This window comes from Mesoplodon densirostris, chromosome 3 (assembly GCF_025265405.1).
Source record: "Mesoplodon densirostris isolate mMesDen1 chromosome 3, mMesDen1 primary haplotype, whole genome shotgun sequence".
Taxonomy (NCBI): Eukaryota; Metazoa; Chordata; class Mammalia; order Artiodactyla; family Ziphiidae; genus Mesoplodon; species Mesoplodon densirostris.
In genome coordinates this window covers 141519998-141542615 of record NC_082663.1, presented here as the reverse complement: position 1 = coordinate 141542615, position 22618 = coordinate 141519998, and the positions used below count along the sequence as shown (strand labels likewise).

The 22618-nt window shown below is 52.3% G+C and overlaps 1 protein-coding gene across 1 annotated transcript in view; it reads left to right on the top strand.

Annotated features, from left to right (window-relative positions):
* Nucleotides 1–22618, top strand: part of ELL (elongation factor for RNA polymerase II) — an 80866-nt gene that overhangs the window by 33585 nt on the left and 24663 nt on the right. The window contains exon 2 of the mRNA XM_060093888.1: nucleotides 19075–19122. Coding sequence (XP_059949871.1) covers nucleotides 19075–19122 — 48 coding nt within the window. The remainder of the gene's footprint in view (nucleotides 1–19074; nucleotides 19123–22618) is intronic.

Here is a 22618-nt window from a genome sequence, read left to right as displayed (position 1 = left end):
AATTCTCTTCTCCCAGGTTTTGATGGCTCTTTGAGACTTTTGGAGTTTTCTGGCTCAAAATATCAGAGTTGGGCTTCCCTGGTGGCGCAGTGGTTAAGAATCCGCCTGCCGAGGCAGGGGACACGGGTTCGAGGCAGGGGACACGGGTTCGAGCCCTGGTCCGGGAAGATCCCACATGCCGCAGAGCAACTAAGCCTGTGCGCCACAACTACTGAGCCTGTGCTCTAGAGCCCGTGAGCCACAACTACTGAGCCCGTGAGCCACAACTACTGAGCCCGTGTGCCACAGCTACTGGAGCCCGTGTGCCACAGCTACTTAAACCCACGTGCCTAGAGCCTGTGCTCCGCAACAAGAGAAGCCACCGCAATGAGAAGCCCGCACACCACAACAAAGAGTAACCCCGGCTCGCCGCAACTAGAGAAAGCCGGTGCGCAGCAACGAAGACCCAACGCAGCCATAAATAAATAAATAAAATTAATCTTAAAAAAATATATATATATCAGAGTTGCTAGAAAGAGAGAGATTACCCAGCTCTCTGGGAAGGTTGGCTTGTCCAGACGTTTCTCCAAGCCTCCAGGATGTCTCTGGAACCCTCAGGAACAGTATCCCAGCCTGTGCTCCAAGGCCGTGTCTCTGACCCAACCTTGTGGTAGAGGCAGCCTTTACTGCCCAGCTGCTCGAGAATCGGCTCTGCTCAGAGGCAGTCTCTCTTCCCGGGGTCCCCAGCTGGTGAGTGGTGGTGTGTTCAAGTCAGGGTCTGCATGGTGAGGCCTTTTCTATGGTTCTGAGCAATTAGGATTTACTCCTTTGCAGTGGTAGAAGTGGCGGAGGGTGTTGAATATGGCCTGGAGCTGATGCCTGAAGCTGGTCAGAGGCTGGTGGGGTGGAGAGGTAACATGGACTGGGAGCATGTGTCCGAGGTGACACTGTGGGACCAATGCTGAGTGAGCTCCTAGGCTGGGAAGGCAGGTCCCTGACCTGGCAGCTCCCAGGTCCAGATTGCAGGTCATTTGTGTGTGTGAGAAGGAGATACAGGAGAGTGACCCTGCTGTGGGCACCAGCTGGAGGCCACGGGGTGGGGTGGGGGATCACATCCCAAAGGGGAGAGAAGGCCGAGTTCTCAGCCATGGCATTTATTTGTCTGTGATTTGTGCCTGCATCTCCTGGGACAGGTTTGGGGTGCTTTGTAGGTGATGAGAAGGGGGCAACTCGAGCTGAGCTCCTTGCCGAGATGCAGAGCAGCATCCTGGGCTGTGCCCCAGAGGACCCAGGCCATCTAGGTCAAGCCCTCAGCTTCCTTAGAGAGAGAGAGACAGAGACAGAGAGAGAGACAGAGAGAGAGAGATCATGTTGCCCCCAGGTCATGGGCAGAGGACAAGTTAGAGCAGAGTGAAGTTTGATGCTGAGTTCAGTGCCTGATGATGAGTTTTAGTGAGCATTTAAAAAGGAAAAACAGGGACTTCCCTGGCAGTCCGGTGGTTAAGACTTCGCCTTCCAATGCAGGGGGTGTGCGGGTTCGATCCCTGGCCGGGGAGCTAAGATCCCATATGCCTTGCAGCCAAAAAAACAAAACATACAACATAAAACATAAGCAGTATTGTAACAAACTTTATTGTAATAAAGACTTTAGAAGCGGTCCGCATCAAAAAAAATTCTTTTTTAAATATTAAAAAAATAAAAAAATAGAAAGGAGAAACAAGCCCACCCAGCATTCAGGCTCCTGGCGAGGCACGTCAGAAGCGCAATGGTGCAGAGTGCCCCAGATATCTTCCTTCCTATTTGTCTGCATTTCCGGTGTGCTTCCATCAGCCTTGTCAAGGGCTCCCTGAAAGAGAGTAAGATGAGGCCAAGGACACAACTCCCTGCTCAGAGGGAGGGGGCCTCAGGTCCCCAGAGCAGAGCAAAGGGCCTGGGCTGCAAACTCCGAGACACGGTGCTGTGGTCCTTTGCGCAAGCTTGCTCTGTTCCCACAGGGCAGCGGTAACACAGACAAGATGAGATCCGAGGTTCGGCCATGTGGGGACAGGGGGCTGAGTCCAGCGTGTGGACCTGGCTCCTCCGCAGGCTCTGCTCAGTGCTGCAGGGTGCGTGTGCCGGGGGCGTGCAGCAGGTACTGACGTGGGGCGGCTTCTTAATTTTTCTATTTGAGGAAAGGCAGATGGGAAAGATGAAATAATAACGAGGCAAAGGTGTTGAAAAGAGGGCCTGGCGCAGGCGTGGGTTGCAGAGCTCAGAGAGGTGGCAGGGTTGGTGGCTCATGAGAGCGCACTCCCCTGGGGGCAGGCCTGGGATGTGCTGCAGGCAGCTGTGGATGGAACAGGGCTCAGCGGAATAGGAGCACTTTTTTGTGTTTTTTTTTGCGGTACGCGGACCTCTCAGTGTTGTGGCCTCTCCTGTTGAGGAGCACAGGCTCCGGACGCGCAGGCTCAGCAGCCATGGCTCACGGGCCCAGCCGCTCCACGGCATGTGGGATCCTCCGGACTGGGGCACGAACCCGTGTCCCCTGCATCGGCAGGCGGACTCTCAACCACTGGGCCACCAGGGAAGCCCCAAGGAGCACTTTAATGTGAAGAATTGTTTAGCAAATGTTTGTCTCATCCCATTACTACGGGGTCACGTGCTTTTCACAGAGTTTGGATAAATTGTGAAATTGGGATACAGTCTAATGGGGCGGTGACTGAGCATGAGCCGTGTGAGGGCCCCAGGACTGGCCTTCCTGTGAGGTTGGGATCAGCTCTGCTGGTGGATTGGGGCCCCCAGCCCTGCCCTGTGACCTCCAGCAGCTCTGCCCCCCGTCTGTACTTTATTTTCCTCAGTCGTAACAGCAGGAACCCTGATATCTGAGTAGTCAAAGATGGGAGTGAGTTTCTTGATGGAGGCCTGCTGTCCTTGATACCACAAGTCACCATGTTCAATTTGGCTGTGATTTCCATGGAGAGCCTGTGCCCAGCAAGTCTGTGCAGCTCCCCTCCAGTCAGGGCTCAGATGCCACCCACCCACCGACATTTAAGTAGAACACACACCAGACCCTGCCCTGCGGGTCCTTTTGCCCTTCCTGTGTACTGACGTCCCCTGTGCTCTGACTTGTCCAGTGCCCCTCTGTAGAGTCACTGCTTTGGACACCTGGGGCAGTCGTGTCTGCTGGCACACGAGGGACACGGGACCCGGCAGGGGAGTGGTCTTTGTTCCACATGGCCTAGGCCTGACTTGTTGGCTTTATGGGTGTGTGAGCAGTGGAGCAGCGTGTGCTGCCGCTCAGGGTGAGGCAGGGGTATCAGGGGCAGGCAGGACACCACCTACCCCACCCCACCCCATGGGTGTTGTGAGGCTGAAACCAGATGATGTCCTCAAACCCTGCACCATCTGGCTGGTCAGCACCCAGGGAGTGTCTGGGGTCATGATGCAGAGAGCATGCAGACATGGGACTCTGAAGGAGACCCTGCAGTGGGATCTGGCGGGGGTGGTGGTGTTGGACTCAGCAGTTCTCTGGAACTTCTTTTTGCGGAGAGGAGAGGGAAGTTGGTAAGAATTTAGAAGGTTTTAATAAAATGGAGCCATTCAAAAAAAAAGAAAGGAGCGGAACTTCCTTGGTAGCGCAGTGGTTAAGAATCCACCTGCCAATGCAGGGGACACAGGTTTGATCCCTGGTCCGGGAAGATTCCACATGCCGCAGAGCAACTAAGCCCGTGCCGCACAACTACTGAGCCTGTGCTCTAGAGCCAGCAAGCTACAACTACTGAGCTCGCATGCCACAACTACTGAAGCCCACGCACTTAGAGCCCGTGCTCTGCAACAAGAGAAGCCACCACGATGAGAAGTCCGCACACCACAACGACGAGTAGGCCCTGCTCGCCGCAACCAGAGAAAGCCTGCACGCAGCAACGAAGACCCAACACAGCCATAAATAAATAAATAAATAAATAAATTTTTAAAAATAGAATTAAGGACTGCTTTTTGAAGGACATTGTTAAGAGAATAAAAAGACAAGCCACAGGGGCTTCCCTGGTGGCGCAGTGGTTGAGAGTCCGCCTGCCGATGCAGGGGACACGGGTTCGTGCCCCGATCCCGGAAGATCCCACATGCCGCGGAGCGGCTGGGCCCGCGAGCCATGGCCGCGGAGCCTGTGTGTCCGGAGCCTGTGCTCCGCAACGGGAGAGGCCACAGCAGTGAGAGGCCCGCGTACAGCAAAAAAAAAAAAAAAAAAAAGACAAGCCACAGACTGGGAGAAAAATCTTTGTAAAACTCATCTGCTAAAGCTCTGGTATCTAGGATATAAGAAGAACTCTCAAAACGCAATAATAAGATGACCCAGTTTTAAAAAATGCGTTGGAGATTTGTATAGCTTCACCATAAAGATTCAAGAATGGCAGATTAGTCCATGAGAACATTCCACGTCATTAGGGAAGTGCAAGTTGAAACCACGAGATACCACTTCACACCTACGAGAATGGCTAAAATAGAAAACCTGACAACATTAAATCCTGACATGGGCGGGGAGCAAGTGGAACTCTCCTTCCTTGCTGATGGGACTGCAGAATGTACAGCCACCCTGGAAGCCAGTGTGGCCATTTCTCATGAAATTAAACATACACTTACCATTTGGACCCAGCCGTCACGCTTCTGGCTGTTCATCAGGTGAAATGAAAACTCGTGTCTGCACAAAAACCTGCATGTGAATGTTTATAGCAGTTGATTCATTAGTTCCCCAAACTGGAAATGACCCCAGTGTCCTAACTTAGTCTGCAGATGGATGAACAGACTGTAGTATAATATGGTGGGTTAATACTAAGCAGTCAAAAGGAATGAACTTCTGGTGACAGCAGCGTGGTTGAATCTCCAAGGCATTATGCTAAGTGTTGTGTGGTCAGCCGGATAAGGGCCCCCTTATCTATTGATGTCCAGGCCTTGACCTCTGGAACCTGTGAATGTGACCTTATGTGAAAAAAACGACTTTGTAGGTGGGAGTAAGTTAAGGATTCTAAAGCAGACTCACAGATACAGAGAACAAACTAGTGGTTACCAGTGGGGAGAGGGAAGCAGGGAGGGACAGTATAGGAGTAGGAGATTTTTTTTAAAAGGGTTATTATGGGATTATTTGAAATCATGTGGGTGAAACTTCTGAAAATTGTAAAGCACTGTAGAATTTAAAGAATCTTTCATTCAATAAGTTTTAAAAAGTTTAAAAAAATAGTAAAATATGATAAATGTAAATCTATGTTTAGATAAAAAAAAAAGCCAAGAAAAAATTATTTTAAAGAGTTAAGGATTCTGAGATGGGATTATCCTGGGTTTATGGGCCCTAAATGTGATCACAAGTGACTTTTTTTTTTTTTTTTTTTTTTGCGGTACGTGGGCCTCTCACTGTTGTGGCCTCTCCCTTTGCGGAGCACAGGCTCCAGATGCTCAGGCTCAGTGGCCATGGCTCACGGGCCCAGCCGCTCTGCGGCATGTGGGATCTTCCTGGACCGGGGCACGAGCCTGTGTCCCCTGCATCGGCAGGCAGACCCTCAACCACTGCGCCACCAGGGAAGCCCCACAAGTGACCTTTTAAGAGAGAGCAGAGAGAGATTTGATGCAGAGGAAGAGAAGGTGATGTGACTACAGAGGCAGAGATTGGAGTGATGCGGCCATAAGCCAAGGAATGCCTGGAGCCTCCAGAAGCTGGAAGAAGCTAGGAAGGATCCTCCCCTAGAGCCTTCAGAGGGAAGTCAGCCCTTCCAGTGATGCTTTGATTTCAGCCCAAGGATACTGATTTCTGGCCTCCAGGACTGAGAGAATAAACTTCTGTTGTTTTACGCCACCAAGTTAGTGGTGACTTGTTACATAACCACAGGAAGCTAATACAGTATGATTCCATTTATATGACCTTCTAGAAAAGATGCAACCATACGGACAGAACATAGATTGGAGGTCACTGGGGATGAGGGGAGAGTTGGAGTACAGGTGGGCATGTGGGAATTGCAGCAGAAAGGAAGGTGGCCCGTCTGGTGCTGACCGTGTTTATTTGCTGACCCAAGAAGAGCAAACAGAAATGCATGGGAAGGTGTCAGAGACAGTTGCAGGTGATTTACATCTGTTTTTCTAATCCTCAGGATGTCTTAAAATTTTTTCCCTAAGCTTTCTGTGCACTTCTGTGACTTTAGAAAGAAATACTTGCTGTGCTGGCCACCGTGTGGGTCCTGATTTACACCTGGCTTATGGCCACTTGGAATCCCTTTTCTTGCCTTTACATGTCCCTTCACATAATGATGAATGTTGTGCCGTCCTCCCGGCCAAGGGGAGGAGCTGCTGTGGGCCCCTGTGCTGGCCTGCCATGCCCTTGCTCTGCTGTGACCTCATCAAGTAAGGGTAGAAGAATCTTATCAGTGTGTCCGCCCAGGTTTCCCAGCTTGGCCCTGAGCTGGCCACGCCCACAGGACTGATCTGGGGATGCATCCCAGGCCTTCCTACCCGCCTGTGGTTCACACAAATGGCCCCTCTTGGTCCCAGACACTGTCTAAACTCTCTATGGTCTCAGCATCCCACTCGGAACCTGCCAGGAAGTCGCAGGGAGGATTCCTGAAAGCCGTTTCCCAATCGTCTCTGCTTTACTGGAAATTGGGGGACAGTTGCCAGGAGGTCGGCTGACAGGCCTTTTCCCAGGACCTAACCTCGCCCTTTTCTGGCCACGCACTGCTCAGGAGAGGTTGGATCCCAGCTCTGCAGAATCAGTTCATGGGCTACGTTTGTGCTTTGTAGAATCAGAAAGACAGACTCTTTAAGGAGGAACAGAAGCCTTCCCTCCCATCACTTTCAGGCACCTCTGAGTTACGGGGGCTTCAGGCCACAGGGAGCATGCTGCCTGGGCACAGTTGCCACTGCCCCCAGTGGGCACTTCAGGACCGAGAGGGGCAGTGTTGGGTACTGATGCTCCCCACGTTCAGCCAGTGGTGGGCATCCTGGGACTGTGTCCAGATCTGCCCCGTCCTTGATGGTCCTTCCACCTCCACTGGCTCCATCCTTTTCCCCCACGTGAAGCACCAGCTCTGTGCTCACCAGCCTCACACCCTCCCACACTGTCCATTCAGTGTGCCTTGGGTGGGGGGTCTTGTACATGTACACTTAAAAAAAAAATTATTGTGGGATAGGGAGGGTGGGAAGGAGGGAGACGCAAGAGGGAAGAGATATGGGAACATATGTATATGTATAACTGATTCACTTTGTTATAAAGCAGAAAATAACACACCATTGTAAAGCAATTATACTCCAATAAAGATGTTTTTAAAATTATTTATTTATTTATTTATTTATGGCTGCGTTGGGTCTTCGTTGCTGCATGCGGGCTTTCTCTAGTTGTGGTGAGCAGGGGCTACTCTTTGCTGCGGTGCGTGGGCTTCTCGTTGCGATGGCTTCTCTTGTTGCAGAACACGGGCTCTAGGTGCACAGGCTTCAGTAGTTGTGGCATGCGGGCTCAGTAGTTGTGGCTCACGGGCTTAGTTGCTCCGCGGCATGTGGGATCTTCCTGGATCGGGGCTTGAACCCATGTCCCCTGCATCGTCAGGCGGATTCCTAACCACTGCATCACCAGGGAAGTCCTGCACTTTAAAATTTTTTTTAAATTAAAAAAAATTTTGGGGGGGGCTTCCCTGGTGGCGCAGTGGTTGAGAGTCCACCTGCCGATGTAGGGGACACGGGTTCGTGCCCCGGTCCGGGAAGATCCCACATGCCGTGGAGCGGCTGGGCCTGTGAGCCATGGCCGCTGGGCCTGCACATCCGGAGCCTGTGCTCCGCAACGGGAGAGGCCACAACGGTGAGAGGCCCGCGTACCGCAAAAAAAAAAAATTAAATTTTTAAAAATTAAAAAAAATTTTTTATACAGCAGGTTCTTATTAGTCATCAATTTTATACACATCAGTGTATACATGTCAATACTAATCGCCCAGTTCATCACACCCCCACCCCCACCCCCGTGTGGCTTTTCCCCCTTGGTGTCCATACGTTTGTTCTCTACATCTGTGTCTCAATTTCTGCCCTGCAAACCGGTTCATCTGTACCATTTTTCTAGGTTCCACATATATGCGTTAATATACGATACTTGTTTTTCTCTTTCTGACTTACTTCACTACTTCACTCTGTATGACAGTCTCTAGATCCATCCACGTCTCAACAAATGACCCAATTTTGTTCTTTTTATGGCTGAGTAATATTCCATTGTATATATGTACCACATCTTCTTTATCCATTCGTCTGTCGATGGGCATTTAGGTTGCTTCCATGACCTGGCTATTGTAAATAGTGCTGCAGTGAACATTGGGGTGCATGTGTCTTTTTGAATTGTGGTTTTCTCTGGGTATGTGCCCAGTAGTGGGATTGCTGGATCATATGGTAATTCTATTTTTAGTTTTTTAAGGAACCTCCATACTGTTCTCCATAGTGGCTGTATCAGTTTACATTCCCACCAACAGTGCAAGAGGGTTCCTTTTCCACACCCTCTCCAGAATTTGTTGTTTGTAGATTTTCTGATGAAGCCCATTCTAACTGGTGTGAGGTGATAGTTCATTGTAGTTTTGATTTGCATTTCTCTAATAATTAGTAATGTTGAGCAGCTTTTCATGTGCTTCTTAGTCATCTGTATGTCTTCTTTGGAGAAATGTCTATTTAAGACTTCTGCCCATTTTTGGATTGGGTTGTTTGTTTTTTTAATATTGAGCTGCATGAGCTGTTTATATATTTTGGAGATTAATCCTTTGTCCGTTGATTCGTTTGCAAATATTTTCTCCCATTCTGAGGGTTGTCTCTTCGTCTTGCTTATGGTTTCCTTTGCTGTGCAAAAGCTTTTAAGTTTCATTAGGTTCCATGTGTTTATTTTTGTTTTTATTTCCATTACTCTAGGAGGTAGATCAAAAAAGATCTTGCTGTGATTTATGTCAGAGTGTTCTTCCTATGTTTTCCTCTAAGAGTTTTATAGTGTCCGGTCTTACATTTAGGTCTCTGATCCATTTTGATTTTATTTTTGTGTATGGTGTTAGGGAGTGTTCTAATTTCATTCTTTTACATGTACCTGTCCAGTTTTCCTAGCACCACTTGTTGAAGAGACTGTCTTTTCTCCATTGTATATCCTTGCGTCCTTTGTCATAGATTAGTTGACCATAGGTGCGTGGGTTTACCTCTGGGCTTTCTTTTTTTTTTTTTTTTTTTTTTTGCGGTACACAGGCCTCTCACTGTTGTGGTCTCTCCCGTTGCGGAGCTCGGGCTCCGGACGCACAGGCTCAGCGGCCATGGCTCACGGGCCCAGCCGCTCTGCGGCATGTGGGATCCTCCCAGACCGGGGCACGAACCCGCGTCCCCTGCATCATCAGGCGGACCCTCAACCACTGCGCCACCAGGGAAGCCCTACCTCTGGGCTTTCTATCTTTTTTTTTTTTTTTTTTGCAGTACGCGGGCCTCTTACTGTTGTGGCTTCTCCCGTTGCGGAGCACAAGCTCTGGATGCGCAGGCTCAGTGGCCATGGCTCACGGGCCCGGCCGCTCTGCAGCATGTGGGATCCTCCCGGACCAGGGCATGAACCCGTGTCCCCTGCATCAGCAGGCGGACTCTCAACCACCGCGCCACCAGGCAAGCCCTGGGCTTTCTATCTTGTTCTACTTTTTATTTTAAATCTTTTCACATGGGAATGTGCATGGGTTGTGGGATGAAGATGAGAATAACAATTGCCCCCTGGCCGTCAGTCTCACCCTCTGAGCTTTTACCTATCTTGTCTCAACTTTTCCCTGTGCCCTCCTCATTCCCCCATTTTTGGTTTGTTTGATTTTGCTAGAGCATCTTTAAAACGATCCCAGGTATCTTTTCATTTCATCCATGGCTATTTCAATCACTGTGTTGAATGTCAACAGATACAGACTTGTGTTTTTTAGACATCGCCTCCGCACAGCTCCCTGAGAGCACCCTTGCTGGCTCTCCACAGGCTCTTCACTGAGGCTAGTTCAAGCAGGGTCCACACAGAGCCACATGTGACATTCGTGTTAAGTCTTTGGTAATTTATAGCACTCCATTCTTCCCCTCGAGCCATTCATCTGGTTGAAGAAACCAGTTCATCGGTCCCAAGGAATTTCCCATGTTCTGCCCTGGCAGTCACTGTCCTCGTTGCGTTCCATGTGGCAACAGCTAGCTTAGGGCTTCTCGGCCTTGACTTCACTGACGTCTGGGGCTGGGTCACTCTATGGTGGGGCCATCCTGTACACCGTAGTCTGTTGGGCAGAGTCTCTGGCCTCCATCCATCAGATGCCAGGAGCAGCCCCCCACAACCAAGTTACGACGTCCTAAAGTGTCTCTGTGCGTCGCCAGTGTCCCCTGGGGCAGAGTCACCCAGTGGAGAACTGCAAGTGTAACTTGATGCCTTACCCACTGCACTTCCTACAAACTGGTCGCTAGACCTGGAGGTGGATTTCGTAAGCCACTTCCTGTTGCTTCACCCTCGAAGTGTTCTTCTCCATGGGAGAGAGAAGAGGATCCCTGCCGTAAGCTTCCTTCTCGCCCTTGCCCCATCTTAGGGAAGAGGAGTTTCGGGCCAGGATTCACACCTTCTCCCACAGGCCTGCCTGTTCCCCTGCCCGTCACTGCCCTGTGCCCACCCTGTTTTTTCTTACATGCATCAACATCTTTATTAAACAGGTTTCTTCACCCAAGTTGCGCCCCACGCATTGGGGAGCTGCCTGGGGGCTGAGTGACCTCAGGGCGTGGACGCCCCTGCCCTGCTGTGTTGAGGCCTCCCCACTGCCCACCACTGCCAGGCCTCCCAACTCAGCCCTGGGCTCTCAGGCAAAGCATGGCACTAGCAGTGACACTTGTCCTGAGCAGCTCCTGGTTTCATCCTCCCTGCACTGCTAATGGGGGATGGTGTTCTGCTACTCGGGGTGCTGACGGGGCTGGTGTGGGGGTCGGTGCCTGCTACTCAGGAGGTGCCACACTGGGCAGCTTGGCCCCGGGGGAGGGCGTGACCTGTGAGCCTGTGATGTGAGCAACACAAGCCCTCAGAGGGTCTGAAGAGACTATAAGCGTGTCATATGTAATGCTGCCAGCCTGAGGTATAGCCTGTGCATGTACCAAGTGTGACAGGCATGGAGATGGGCGGTGTTGTGCCTGGGGGGTGGTGTCATGGGAAGTTACATTACCTGGTGGCTTGTTAATCACTGTCTGAGGGCTGACCCGAAAGCTGCTGAGGAGACAGGGAAGTGGGCATTGCCCAGGCTAGTCTGTCAGTCCCTCTTGCTCCCTAAAATGTAGAGGAGGTAACAGGATGGCAGGTACCCCTAACAAGCGGTGCGTCCTTGATCCTGTGAGCTGTCAGCCCCTGCAGGGAACAGCCAGCCAGAAGTCAAGGAAGGACCATGTTTGCACGTTCAGCCCATGCACCACCAGGGACGTCCTAGCTGCTGGGGTCCAGGGCAGGCTAGGTGGGTCTGGAGGGTGACGCTGGTCCTACTATAAAGACACCTCTGCCTGTTTGCTCAGAAGACACTGTTGGTACCACATCTACTTTCTGAGAGGGCCCACGAACCCAGAGGGGCCCCTGTCTCGCTTATACCATGGCTGCCCTCAAACCTTGCCTTCTCGGGCTTCCCTGGTGGCACAGTGGTTAAGAATCCGCCTACCAATGCAGGGGACACGGGTTCGAGCCCTGGTCCGCGAAGATCCCACACACTGTGGAGCACACCGTGGAGCAACTAAACCCATGCGCCACAACTACTGAGCCTGAGCTCTAAGGCCCGTAAGCCACAACTACTGAGCCCACATGCCACAGCTACTGAAGCCTGAGCACCTAGAGCCCGTGTTCCACAACAAGAGAAGCCATGACAATGAGAAGCCCGCGCACCGCAACAAAGGGTAGCCCCTGCTCACCACAACTAGAGGAAGCTCGCACGCAGCAACGAAGACCCAACACAGCCAATCAATCAATCAATCAATCAATAAAACAAAAACCTTGCCTTCTCACCCATGGCTGGTGTCTCTGCCACCCTTGCTGCTTGCAGTCCACCTCAGCGTCTCCGCTTCATCTCCTTACGCCATGTGCACTGTGCCCCTTACTTGTTCCTTCTGTGTGCAGTCACGGCCATGTGGTGTCCTCTCTGTGTCCAGCTCTTCCACTCTGTGAGGCATGGCCTGGGACCCTCGAGGCTCGGGAAGTACCCCTTGAGGGCAAGAACGGGTAAACGGTCTGACCAGGCCAGAGGTGCACGTTCAGCATGTCCAGAGGCAAATATGCGAGTCCACCTGCTCCACGTCCCCAGAGCTGAGGTGCAGGGAGGTCTGGGTCAGCTCTGGCACCGGGAGACCACGCCCTCCCAGTTAATCTCCTGCAGTGGGTCAGATGGTGTCAGGACCCTGGGACAGTCTGCTCCCGTCTCCCCCTCCTCCTTGCCCCTGGTTGCCACCCATTTAGTGTTGCACATCCAGATCCCGTACTCCATTATGGTTATTTATGCCTTCAACTATCAATTATCTTTTACAGAAACATAATGAGAAAGAGGTCTTTCATGCTCATAAATGTTCACCATAACCTGACAGTCTTCATCCTCTGTGCAGATCTGCATGTCTATCTGGTGTCACTCTCCCTTCCTCCTAAAGAACTTCCAGAACCTTCCTTGTAATGCAGATCTGCTGCAAACAGACTCTCTCAGCCTTTGTCTGAACAGATCTTTATGTCACCTTCTCTTTTCACTGTATATGGAATTCTGGGTTGGCAGTGTTCTTTCCTCAGTATTTTGAAGATGTCCTTCTGTGGTCTCTGAGCTTGTTTCTGACATTTGGCCTCATGAGTGCTTCTCCGTTTGTGGTGCATCAGTCAGCCCGCTGCACTTGTTTGCTTATGGTGTGTTGCCACATGGTTCTTTGTTTTCTCCTGGAGCTTCTTAGGTCTGTGGATTTATAGTATTTGTCACATTTGGGGGTTTGAGGCCATTATTTCTTTGGATATCATGCCCTTGGGACTCCAGTTACATGTATAATGGATTTCTTAGTACTGTCCCACGGTTCACCACGGCTATTTTTTTTTTTTTTTTTTTTTAGTAATCTTTTTATTTTCCCACATGCATGCACACACGCATATCTACAGAGTTCTTGTCGGAGTGTGCAAGCGGCGTGGGAAGACAGTTTTCACCTAACATACGTTTCTGGGCCATGGCCCTGCACCGCCATCTACACAGCACTCCATGGCAAGGTTCCAGAACGTCCCACGCAGCCTCGCGGTGCTCATTGCCGCGGTGAGACATCTGGACGTCTTCCTCATGTCCGGGCACTACTTCGGCTTTTCCGTGTTCCTACTCACACAGACTGGCCTTGGGCGCCTGTGGTAATACTCCTCCCCTCACGCTTCCCACGCCTGGATTTCCCACCGTCTAGGGCCACGGGCTGGCCTTCCTCACCTCCCACAGTCTTCAGACACGCAGCCGGGCTCACCAAGGCTTTGTTCATTTTCCTGTAGTTTTTTTTCTGTGTGATTCGTTTTGGGTAAATTGACATTACTTTGTCATCGGATTCACTAACCTTTTCTTCCACAGTGTTTAACGTTAATCCCACCCCGTAAGTATTTCATCAAGATACTGCATTTCTCAGCTCAAGAAGTTCCATGTGACTCTCCTCTGGTACTTCATATTCCTCTTCTCACCAGTTCAAGGTTCCCTTTAAGCCCTTGAGCATTTTAAATTTAGAATAGTTGCTCTAAAGTGAAACCCTTGTCTGATAATTCCATCTTCTCTGTCCTTTCTGGGTCTCTTTCCATTGACTGATTTTTCTCCTGGGTTAAGGTTCACATTTTTCTACAGCTTCACATGTCTGGAGAGTTTTGGTTTTTGGATACTGTGTGTTGTAGATTCCATGGGATTGTCTGCTGGATTTTATTGTCTTAAAGCGTGTCAGTTCTGCTGGCTGCTGGCAGGCAGTTTGGTTAGCAGTGGATCAGCTGATGTTGGGGAAGCTTGTTTTTGAAATTTCTTAGTAAGGGGAATAAGAGAATCCCTTAAATGAGGGCTGGTTTAGCTCCACTGCTGAGTGGTGCAGTGAGGACTCCTCTGGGCTGGCTGTCTATGGCGTCTCCTGGCCCATATTCCTGCGCTTGGGGCCCCACCCCAGGGAGAGACCTGAAGCCTTCCTGGGCAGCAGCTCAAGGCCCCCTGCAGGTGCCAGGAGCTATCCCTCTGCACTGTCCTTACCTTCATGGGCCTTTGCCCGCACATGCAGTTCCTTCAGCCTCCCTGGCCCGTGGTCCAGAGGTTCCTGGAGGCAGTGAGCTGAGCAGTCCAGAGGCTCCCTTGGCCGTTTCCCTTCTTTCACATCTCTGGGCAGTGCTGCCTGTGTTCACTTTGAAAGCATTGTTGTGTGTTTTGTCCAGTACCCTAGTTGTCACCAGTGGATGGCTTATCTGGTCCCAGGTGGTCTGTCTGGCCCTGACATGGGGGCCTGCTTGTGAAGGAACTGAGAAGATTCAACGGGACAGCTATCTATCCATTCACCCCTCCATCCATCCAGTGAATATTTCCTGGGCTTGGGTGGCCCACCATGGCCTTCCAGTGGTGGAAAGGCCTGCCCCCTCTAAGTGGAGTGCAGGGCATGGGTCACCGGCCTAATCACCAAAATCTCCAGACAGAAGGTTGGAGGTGACTGCAGCAGACGTGGCTGTGTCCTTCTGGGGTCAGCCTACAAGTCCCTGAAGGGCTCAGAGAAAAGGAGGCTGCAAATTTGTGTACCACCCAGCACAGAGAGCCTTGGAGGTGGCAGGTGGAGTTGGATCCTGGCCCTGTGTGGGTTTGGGCGAGTCATTTGACCCTCTCTGATACTTGAGGTTTGTGGTGGAGTTTAGCAATAACAAGCCTAAAATGCAGCTCTTAGACTGCGGCCTGCAGCATGTGTTCCTGGGTGCCATGTGCCCTGGTCCCGTGGTGCCCCCCCTGCTCGGGATGGCTCTGGGTCCCGAGCCTTCACCAGGCTGTTAAGTCAAGGGAAGTGCAGGTGGGCTGTTCCTCAGGGATCCTGGATCTTTGGATTTCAGTGTGGCCTGCCTACAGGAGGTTGGAAGTTGCCGGCCTGGGGCCTTGAGGCTGCTCTGCCCAGGTTTCCCCGGAGCCTTCGGGAACAGCCAGCATCAGACCTGCACAGTGTGCAGCACTGCTAGTAGACCACAGCCACTCCTACTCCCACCACAGCCCCGTGGCCACCCACTGGAGTCAGGCACAGGCCTTTGATGGGTGGGGCTTGTGTCCTGAGCGCACCCAGTGGACACCCAGCAACCTGCAAGTGAGGGTCCCCGTTGGCGTCCCCTGCAGCTTGCTGGTTGGAGTGGGAATTAGCCCAGATGGTCCTGTCCTGCCTTGTTTAAACAGCAGAGGGTGGAAGTGGGGCCATGGCCCCAGGTGCTGGGAGGCACCTCTGTCATTGTGAGCGACCCATATGGCAGGGTTTCCAGAGGGGCCCACGGCACTTGGGGTTACCCTCAGACTACCTGCCCCACTTTGAACCTGACTCAGAAGGAAGGGAGAGAACCGATGAGTTATCACGTGACCAGCTTCCTTCCGATAGTTTCTTGGAGGTGACAGGGCTGGATGCACTTTGAGTGATTCAAATAAAGTGTATTTGCTTCACAGTAAGCGCCTAAAAACTTCTGTTTAAGAAGATAGAAACTTTACTTTGATCTAAAACAGATCTCCGTTTCAGGTAGCCCCTGCGCCACAACAAAACAGTATGTGCCAAAGGCCACTTTGGTGGATGTTGAAGACGCACAAGTAGTTTTTAAGTACATTTTAGAACGCTTTAGAAAATTCTCTTTTCTTAAACCTGCTTGTAACAATTTTAATTTTGTTGTGCTTCATTAAAATGTTATTGGGCCTCCGAGCTGGGAGTCTGTGACAGGTGGGATGGTCACGTGCCAGTGTGCAGGACACTCCAAAATCAGAGACTCCTGCAGCCCTTGGAGAGGTGCCCTGGCCAGTGCCTGTGTTTCCTCCTGGAAACCGGATGGGGGGGGACACAGTGGTGAGCAGGCAGCTTACCTACAGGCACCCCATGTGGAAAGTTCTGCAGAAAGGGTCAAGGCTGTCACCCCCAGGACAGAGGAGAACTGATGGGCGAGAGCCACGGCCAGCTTAGGCAGCTGCATTAACCCAGATCATTGAGGGTGGGCCCTCTGGTGCCAGCAGATGTGCTTTTGACTGCTCTTGGTCGCCAGCTGTTAGGCGGCATGGGCTGAGTGCCATTGGAATACACCTCAGGGGAGGGACTTCCCTGGCGGTACAGTGGTTTGGACTCTGTGCTTTCATTGCTGAGGGCCCGGGGTCAATCCCTGGTCAGGGAACTAAGATCCCACAAGCTGCGAGGTGCAGCCAGTCAGTCAGTCAGTAAACAAACAGCCAGCCGCGGAGCAACTAAGCCCATGCGCCACAACTACTGATCCTGCGCTCTAGAGCCCGTGAACCACAACTACTGAGCCCACGTGACACAACTACTGAAGCCCGCGCGCCTGAAGCCCATGCTCTGCAACAAGAGAAGCCACTGCAGTGAGAAGCCCGTGCACTGCAACGAAGAGTAGCCCCCGCTCGCCGCAACTAGAGAAAGCCCGCGCACAGCAACGAAGATCCGATGCAGCCAAAAATAAATAAATAAAATAAATAAGTAAATTTATAAAACAAACAAACGAACGTACCTCAGAGGAAGTCCCTGGCGGTCCAGTGGTTAGGACTCTCTGCTTTCACTGCCAAGGGTGCGGGTTCCATCTTTGGTCAGGGAACTAAGATCCCATAAGCTGTGGAGTGTGACCCAAAAAAATGGAAAAAAAGAAAAAAGAATACACCTCAGTCATTGACCAAGTGTCATTGACTCGTCTTTTTGTTCCAAAGCCTTCCAAATGGGGCCTCTTGTCCCCTCTGCCGGCACAGTGGCTGGTGGAATTTAGACAGGTCTTGGCTTGGTGTCTTTTTTGCTAATAGTGATAGACAGGTGGCCCATCACCCACGTGTGTGTGTGCGCGTGCGTGTGCATATGCACACACGCGCGCACAGTGGTATGAGTGAATTGCTCTCTTGTTGACGAGAAGGACCTGGCCTGATCCTCCTACTGGAGGGAGGAGACACCACAAGAACCCATGTGACCCGGACCCTGGTTCTATGATGAAAGTCAGGCGGCATGGGGACATGCACTTGAAGCCAGCCCTCCTGGCATAGTGGAGGAAGCTTGGGCTTTTAGACCTCTCAGCTAACTTCTCTACAGTATCAAGTCTTATTCTCAGTGCCCTTGGGGATTGAATGACTTTGTGAGAAAGGAGTCTCCCAAATAACTTGCTTGACAACTAGGCCAGTTAAATCCTTCACTAGATGGCCCACAGGGAGCATGTGATCCAGGGGGAGGATGGCCCACCACACCATCAAGTCAGCCAGGCACCAAGGGGGCTGCCCTGGTGGAGTCTCTTCTGGGAAGGTGTACCCTTCTTAGTTCCTCTCCTTCGCTACCTAAATCCGGGCTCGCATCATTGCTGACGTCATGGCCCCTGTCCCCCAAGCCCCTGGAACACAGAGGCCTTGCTGTGTGTGGATGACAGACACACATGGTGCTGTGGTTAGCCCCGAGCTGAGTCTTGCATGGAGGTCTGGACCGAGAGACCTGGGGGCACGACAACCAAGTTCTGCATGCTCTCTACTACCATGGTGTCCCACGTCTCTGCTCCGGGCTTTGCACTTGCTGTTCCCTGGCCAAGAACACCCTGACTTCCTAGCTTTCATGATCAGGTGGTCAGTAGAGAGCTCCGTAATGACGACAGACAGGGTGGCTTTACCTTGACGCCGGCCTGGCGGTGAGGAGTGTTGTGCTTTAGAAGTGTGGGGTGGTTTCTGGGGGGTCAGATCCCATGGAGGTAAGTGCTGGAGCTCCGTGTGACCTCTCAGGTCTGCTCCAAATGGCGGAGTCCTTGGAGATCCTTGGCAAAAGGGGAGGCTCCTGGTAAGCAAAGTGGGGTGAGTGTGTGGCCCACAGGGTCCAAGCTGGCTGAGCCCTGTCTCCCTCACATGCCTACAGCCCTCGGCCCAGTGGCTGACGGGGTCACGGGCACCGAGAGGCCAGTCTGCCCACTGGTTGGTTCTCCCCACGTGTATGTAGCTCCTCTACCCACCCAGCGCTTGCGGGGGGCCTGACATTCTGGGTGGGGAGCAGACAGGTAGCCACTCCAGACGCTCTGAGAGAGGCGTGGGGGGGCCCAGGTGGGAGAGCCTCCCCTCCCTCTAGGGGGCACTAGGGTGGAGACCTGAGAGGTGGGCTCCGATGGAGGTGGGAGAGCCCAAGACATCGGCACCCTGTGGAGGAACTGGGGAGGACAATGGCCACAGAGGCCAATTTGGGTCCTGTGGGTTTGGGGGTAGAGGGAAGGGGTTGTGGTGACAAACCAGCACTACCCTGTCGGGTGATGTCTGCTACACAGAAGGTGGGTGCTGAGGGCCCCAAGATAGATGAGAAAGAGAGGTGCGACCCTCCATCTGGATCCGTGTTCTTTCTAAAATTCCACCAGAAGGCTGATCTCTGAATAGCTAAAGCTTAAATTATTTTGAGTTTTTTGGTGTATTTTTTCTTGTGACATTTGGAAATTCCGCCACTCCAAGTGCAGTGACAAGCTGCTCTGAAGCTGTGACGTGGGAGCTGGGCAGGCGTTGGGCTCTGTCCTGCCAGGGTGTTGGGGGGCAGGGCGTCACCTCATCAGCCTGCCTCCTGGCTGGTGGTGCTCACCTACCCCGATTCCTTTCCAGTGGGGTGTCTCTGAGGCAGGATGACCTGGGCTGATGTTGGTGTTTGGAGAATGGGGAAGGGGGGCTGCCCATGGCCTGTATCTTCACTCTTGCCTCTCATGTGTACCTTCAGCCCTGGCCCCTGTGCCATCTGAGGAACTCCTATTGATCCTTCAAAACTCTGCTCCGGTAACCTTTCCTGTAATTTTCAACATGTGTGGGTTTTTTTTTCACCCCTCCTGAAAACGCTGTCCTTATCTGGCTCCTTGTATGACTGGGAAGTGAGTCTTTGGATTTCCAGATATCTTTATTGACATTTTTCCATCTTGCTTTTTTGCAGGACTCTGTTTCACTGAGACCTTCGATCCGATTTCAAGGAAGTCAGGGGGTGAGTCTTTTTTTGGTCTTAATCATATTTAGAATTGTGGAGCTGGTGTGCTCCCTGCCCTGTTAGGGCTTGCTGGGCACAGCAGCTGGCTGGGAGCAGTGTTTTGGCCCCATCCACCTTTGTGCCAGGCTGGGCCCTATGCTGAGTCAAGATCTGCCTCTGGTTGTCTCCAGGCTGGTCCTGTGGCTGGGGCCACACCAACAGGCCATCTGTGGCCTGAAGGCAGCTCTCCTGTCCAGTGGCTCCTCAGTCTCTCCCACTTCCTTCCTGTAGCCACCAAACCCCTGTTCTGATTTGATCTCTGTGCTGATTCAAAACTATGGCCCCAGAGCCCAAGCAAGCCTGGAACTGTGCCCCCGCCAGGGTGGGACACTTGTCTCTGTCGGTGGACCTGGGACCATGGGTGTTTGTCTGGCTTTTGGTACTGGGCAGGGGGGTTATAGAAACTCAACATTCCCAGTTTTTCGTGAAAGATATTTGATTCTAAATAACCATCTTACAGAAAAAATGGGGAATGGAAGAAAGGGTGGGTTGTCCATAATCCTTACCCACCCCAGGTCTTAGGACTCCCATATCGTCCACCTACCAAAGGTGCTTTAGAACACTTTAGTTTTTCTTCTAGTCTTCATTGCAGGACTTTTTTTTTTTTTTAATCTGAAGAGTTGCCATATGTGTCGAAGTCAGTTTCCACCTGACAGCCTGCTGGCTTCTTACAGAACCAGGGGTTCTGTGGGTTTTGCCCCAGCCAGCATGCTCCAGAGAGATGGAGCCTTGAGGAGATATGTGTCTGCATGTGTAGATACATTGATACCAAGAGATTTATTGCAAGACATTGACTCATGTGGTAGTGGGGCTGATGAGTCTGAATTCCATGGGGCAGGTAGGAGCTGGCACTGGGGTTCATAGGCGAGCTTCTTCCTCCTCATGGAAGCCTTAGTTTCTTTCTTAAGGCCTTCAGCTGATTGGATGAGGCCCACCCAGAGAATGGAGGGTCATCTCCTTAAAGTCAGCTGGTCGTGGGTGTCACTGCATCTACAGAGTACCTCCACGGCACACCCAGATTACCATTCATAGAGTCATTGGGGGCTGTGGCCTGGCCAGGGGGACACACGAACTGACCATCACACCAAGACCAGTCAAGGTCGGTGAGACGCCCTTAAAGGCCCCAGGGCCCTGCCCCCGACCCCCCCCACCCATGCCTCCTCTGGGGCTTCCTCCACACCTTCATTGGCCTCATCAGTCTTCTGCCAGTCACCCATTTGCAGCCTCCACTTTATCTTCCCTGAGACATTTCCCCAGGGGTTGGAGGTCAATGCTGGGCTTGCTGCCAGACTGGTCCAGTGGCGCCCTCTTGTGGCCCATGATCACTCTGTGCCCTCAGCAGCCGTGGGAGGATGAGGAAGCCAGTGCACGGATTGGTGTTCATTTATCCAGTGAGCGATGCTTTCTAGTCAGCAAGGCACCACTTGGCTGCTCATAGAAGCGCTGTGAGGTTCTCCTGGGTTGTATCCTGTGTCGCCGAAATTCCTGTGCAAAACCTAGGAGCCACATCCATTCAAGTTAGGGGTCCCAACATCTTAGTTTTAGACTTATGCTTTGCCCACATTTCCTTCCTTCTGGGCATTCTCATGTGTAAAGGAGTTCCTGGAAGGTTCTGAGGGTGTGGAGGCCCTGCGCTGCAGCTTGGGGCAAGCCAGGCCATGAGTCTCCACTAAGAGGCTATTCCCTGTATGAGACCATGTGAGGGCTGGAGGGGGCTGTGTGACGAGGGGGATGCTTTCCCAGCTTGCTGTGAAGGATCAGGTGCTGAGTCTGCCCCTTATGACCTCTGGACCTTGTCCTTCTCCTCCTGGGCATTGATGGAATGTGACCATTCCTCCCTGCCAGGTGTGAGAGGCCTGGCCTGGTGCCAGGCACACAGCGGACTCTGTCCTGGCCAGGCCTTATCTGCATGGTCACTCAGAGCGGAGGAGGGGAGGAGTCAGGGTGCCTCGCTGTCCACTCTCACTTCTCCTGGTCGCTCTGTACACTCCACCTGTGAGGTTGGAAATAGAGTAGGAGGCTGGCGGGTGGAGTTGGGCAGGCTCATTCAATGTTCCTGATGCTTGGGCTGACTCGCTGTTCTGGACCCCATGTAGGCTGACAGGGCCCACTTCCCAGAGGCCCATGAAGCTGGCAGACTGAAGATTGAGACCCTGTTTGCTCCTTAGCTCAGGGACCTTGGCCAGATCTTCTCCCTCTGTCCCTTGGCCTCCCTGCCCAGGAGATGGGCCACCCACCTCGAGGGTTGTATGCAGGTTAACATGGCCTTAGGAGAACCAGAGTCCTCCCTGCAGTCCAGAACCCGCTCACTCAGTTCCTGGTGCTAATCCCCACCTGATGTGAATGCAGTACAGCTGGCGTAGGGTCTTGGTGTCACTCAACTCCTGGGTTGGGAGTCACATCCAGTCCAGCCACCTCCCCGCCTGTGCTGTGAGTGCCACAAGCGCTGGGTGCTGTGCGGCTGGGCCCCGGTGTTGGCTGGCTCCTTGGGGCGGCTGTATGGCATTGCCAGGTTCCCCGGAGAGCCTGGCCCCACCTGTAGCACGTCCATGATCTAGGGCATCTAGGGCATCGTCTTCAGAGCAAAATGCTCACCTTTGTTTCATTTGCCGTGTACATGTGTGTTCTCTGCCCTCTCACAGACACTGAGCTGGCTGACCTGGGCCCCTCTGCCATCAGGGGTCACTTCTAAGGTGTCAGCCCCTGACAGCTGGTGAAACGTCAGGCTGCAGAGGGGAAAAGAAAGCCCCACTTGGCCGGCTGCAGCGCAGCACTCTTCAGTTGATGAAAAAAGAAAGAAAGGGAAGTAGGTTTGGCATCCAGGGCTGTTGAAGGCATTTGCATGTGCTGCAGCAGGAAGCCAAATGACAGTTTGCAGAATGAGGTTTGGTGGCACTTGTCAAGGGCCTTTGACTGGTGTCTCTGTGATCTAGGAGCCAACTCTGCGGGAATCATTAGGGATGTGCGCAAGATTGAGCCACAGGGGTGCTTGTTGCTGTGTCACGGGGATAACTTGGAAAGCCCGGGAAGGGGCGGGCAGGTGGGCGGGCGTTGTGCACTCCTGCTTCCCAGGGCCCACAGCTTGCGGGAGCGGCTCTCGAGAAGGAAATAGGTGCTTAGAAAGCGCCCTGGGTTTGGGGTTGAGGAAGCTAGCCTCCCAGTGGGCGGAAGAGGCCACTACAACTCTTAGGAGTTGTATTCAGCTGCGCAGTAGTAACTCTTTACCCAAAACATATTTTATTCTGAGGGTTCCCTGGAAAAGAAAAATAATGAAAACAAACATTCTCTGAAAACCCCTCTGGCTAGAGAGAGCCTGGCTAGTCAGTTTGGTTCCTGTGTGTGCCTGTTTTGTCTTGTTCTTACCTGACTGGAATACCAAGTGCTCCCCACCATTTATTCCCCCACCCAGCTCGGGACTTGATTTGTCTCATCGAAGCTCCCACCTGCACCGCAG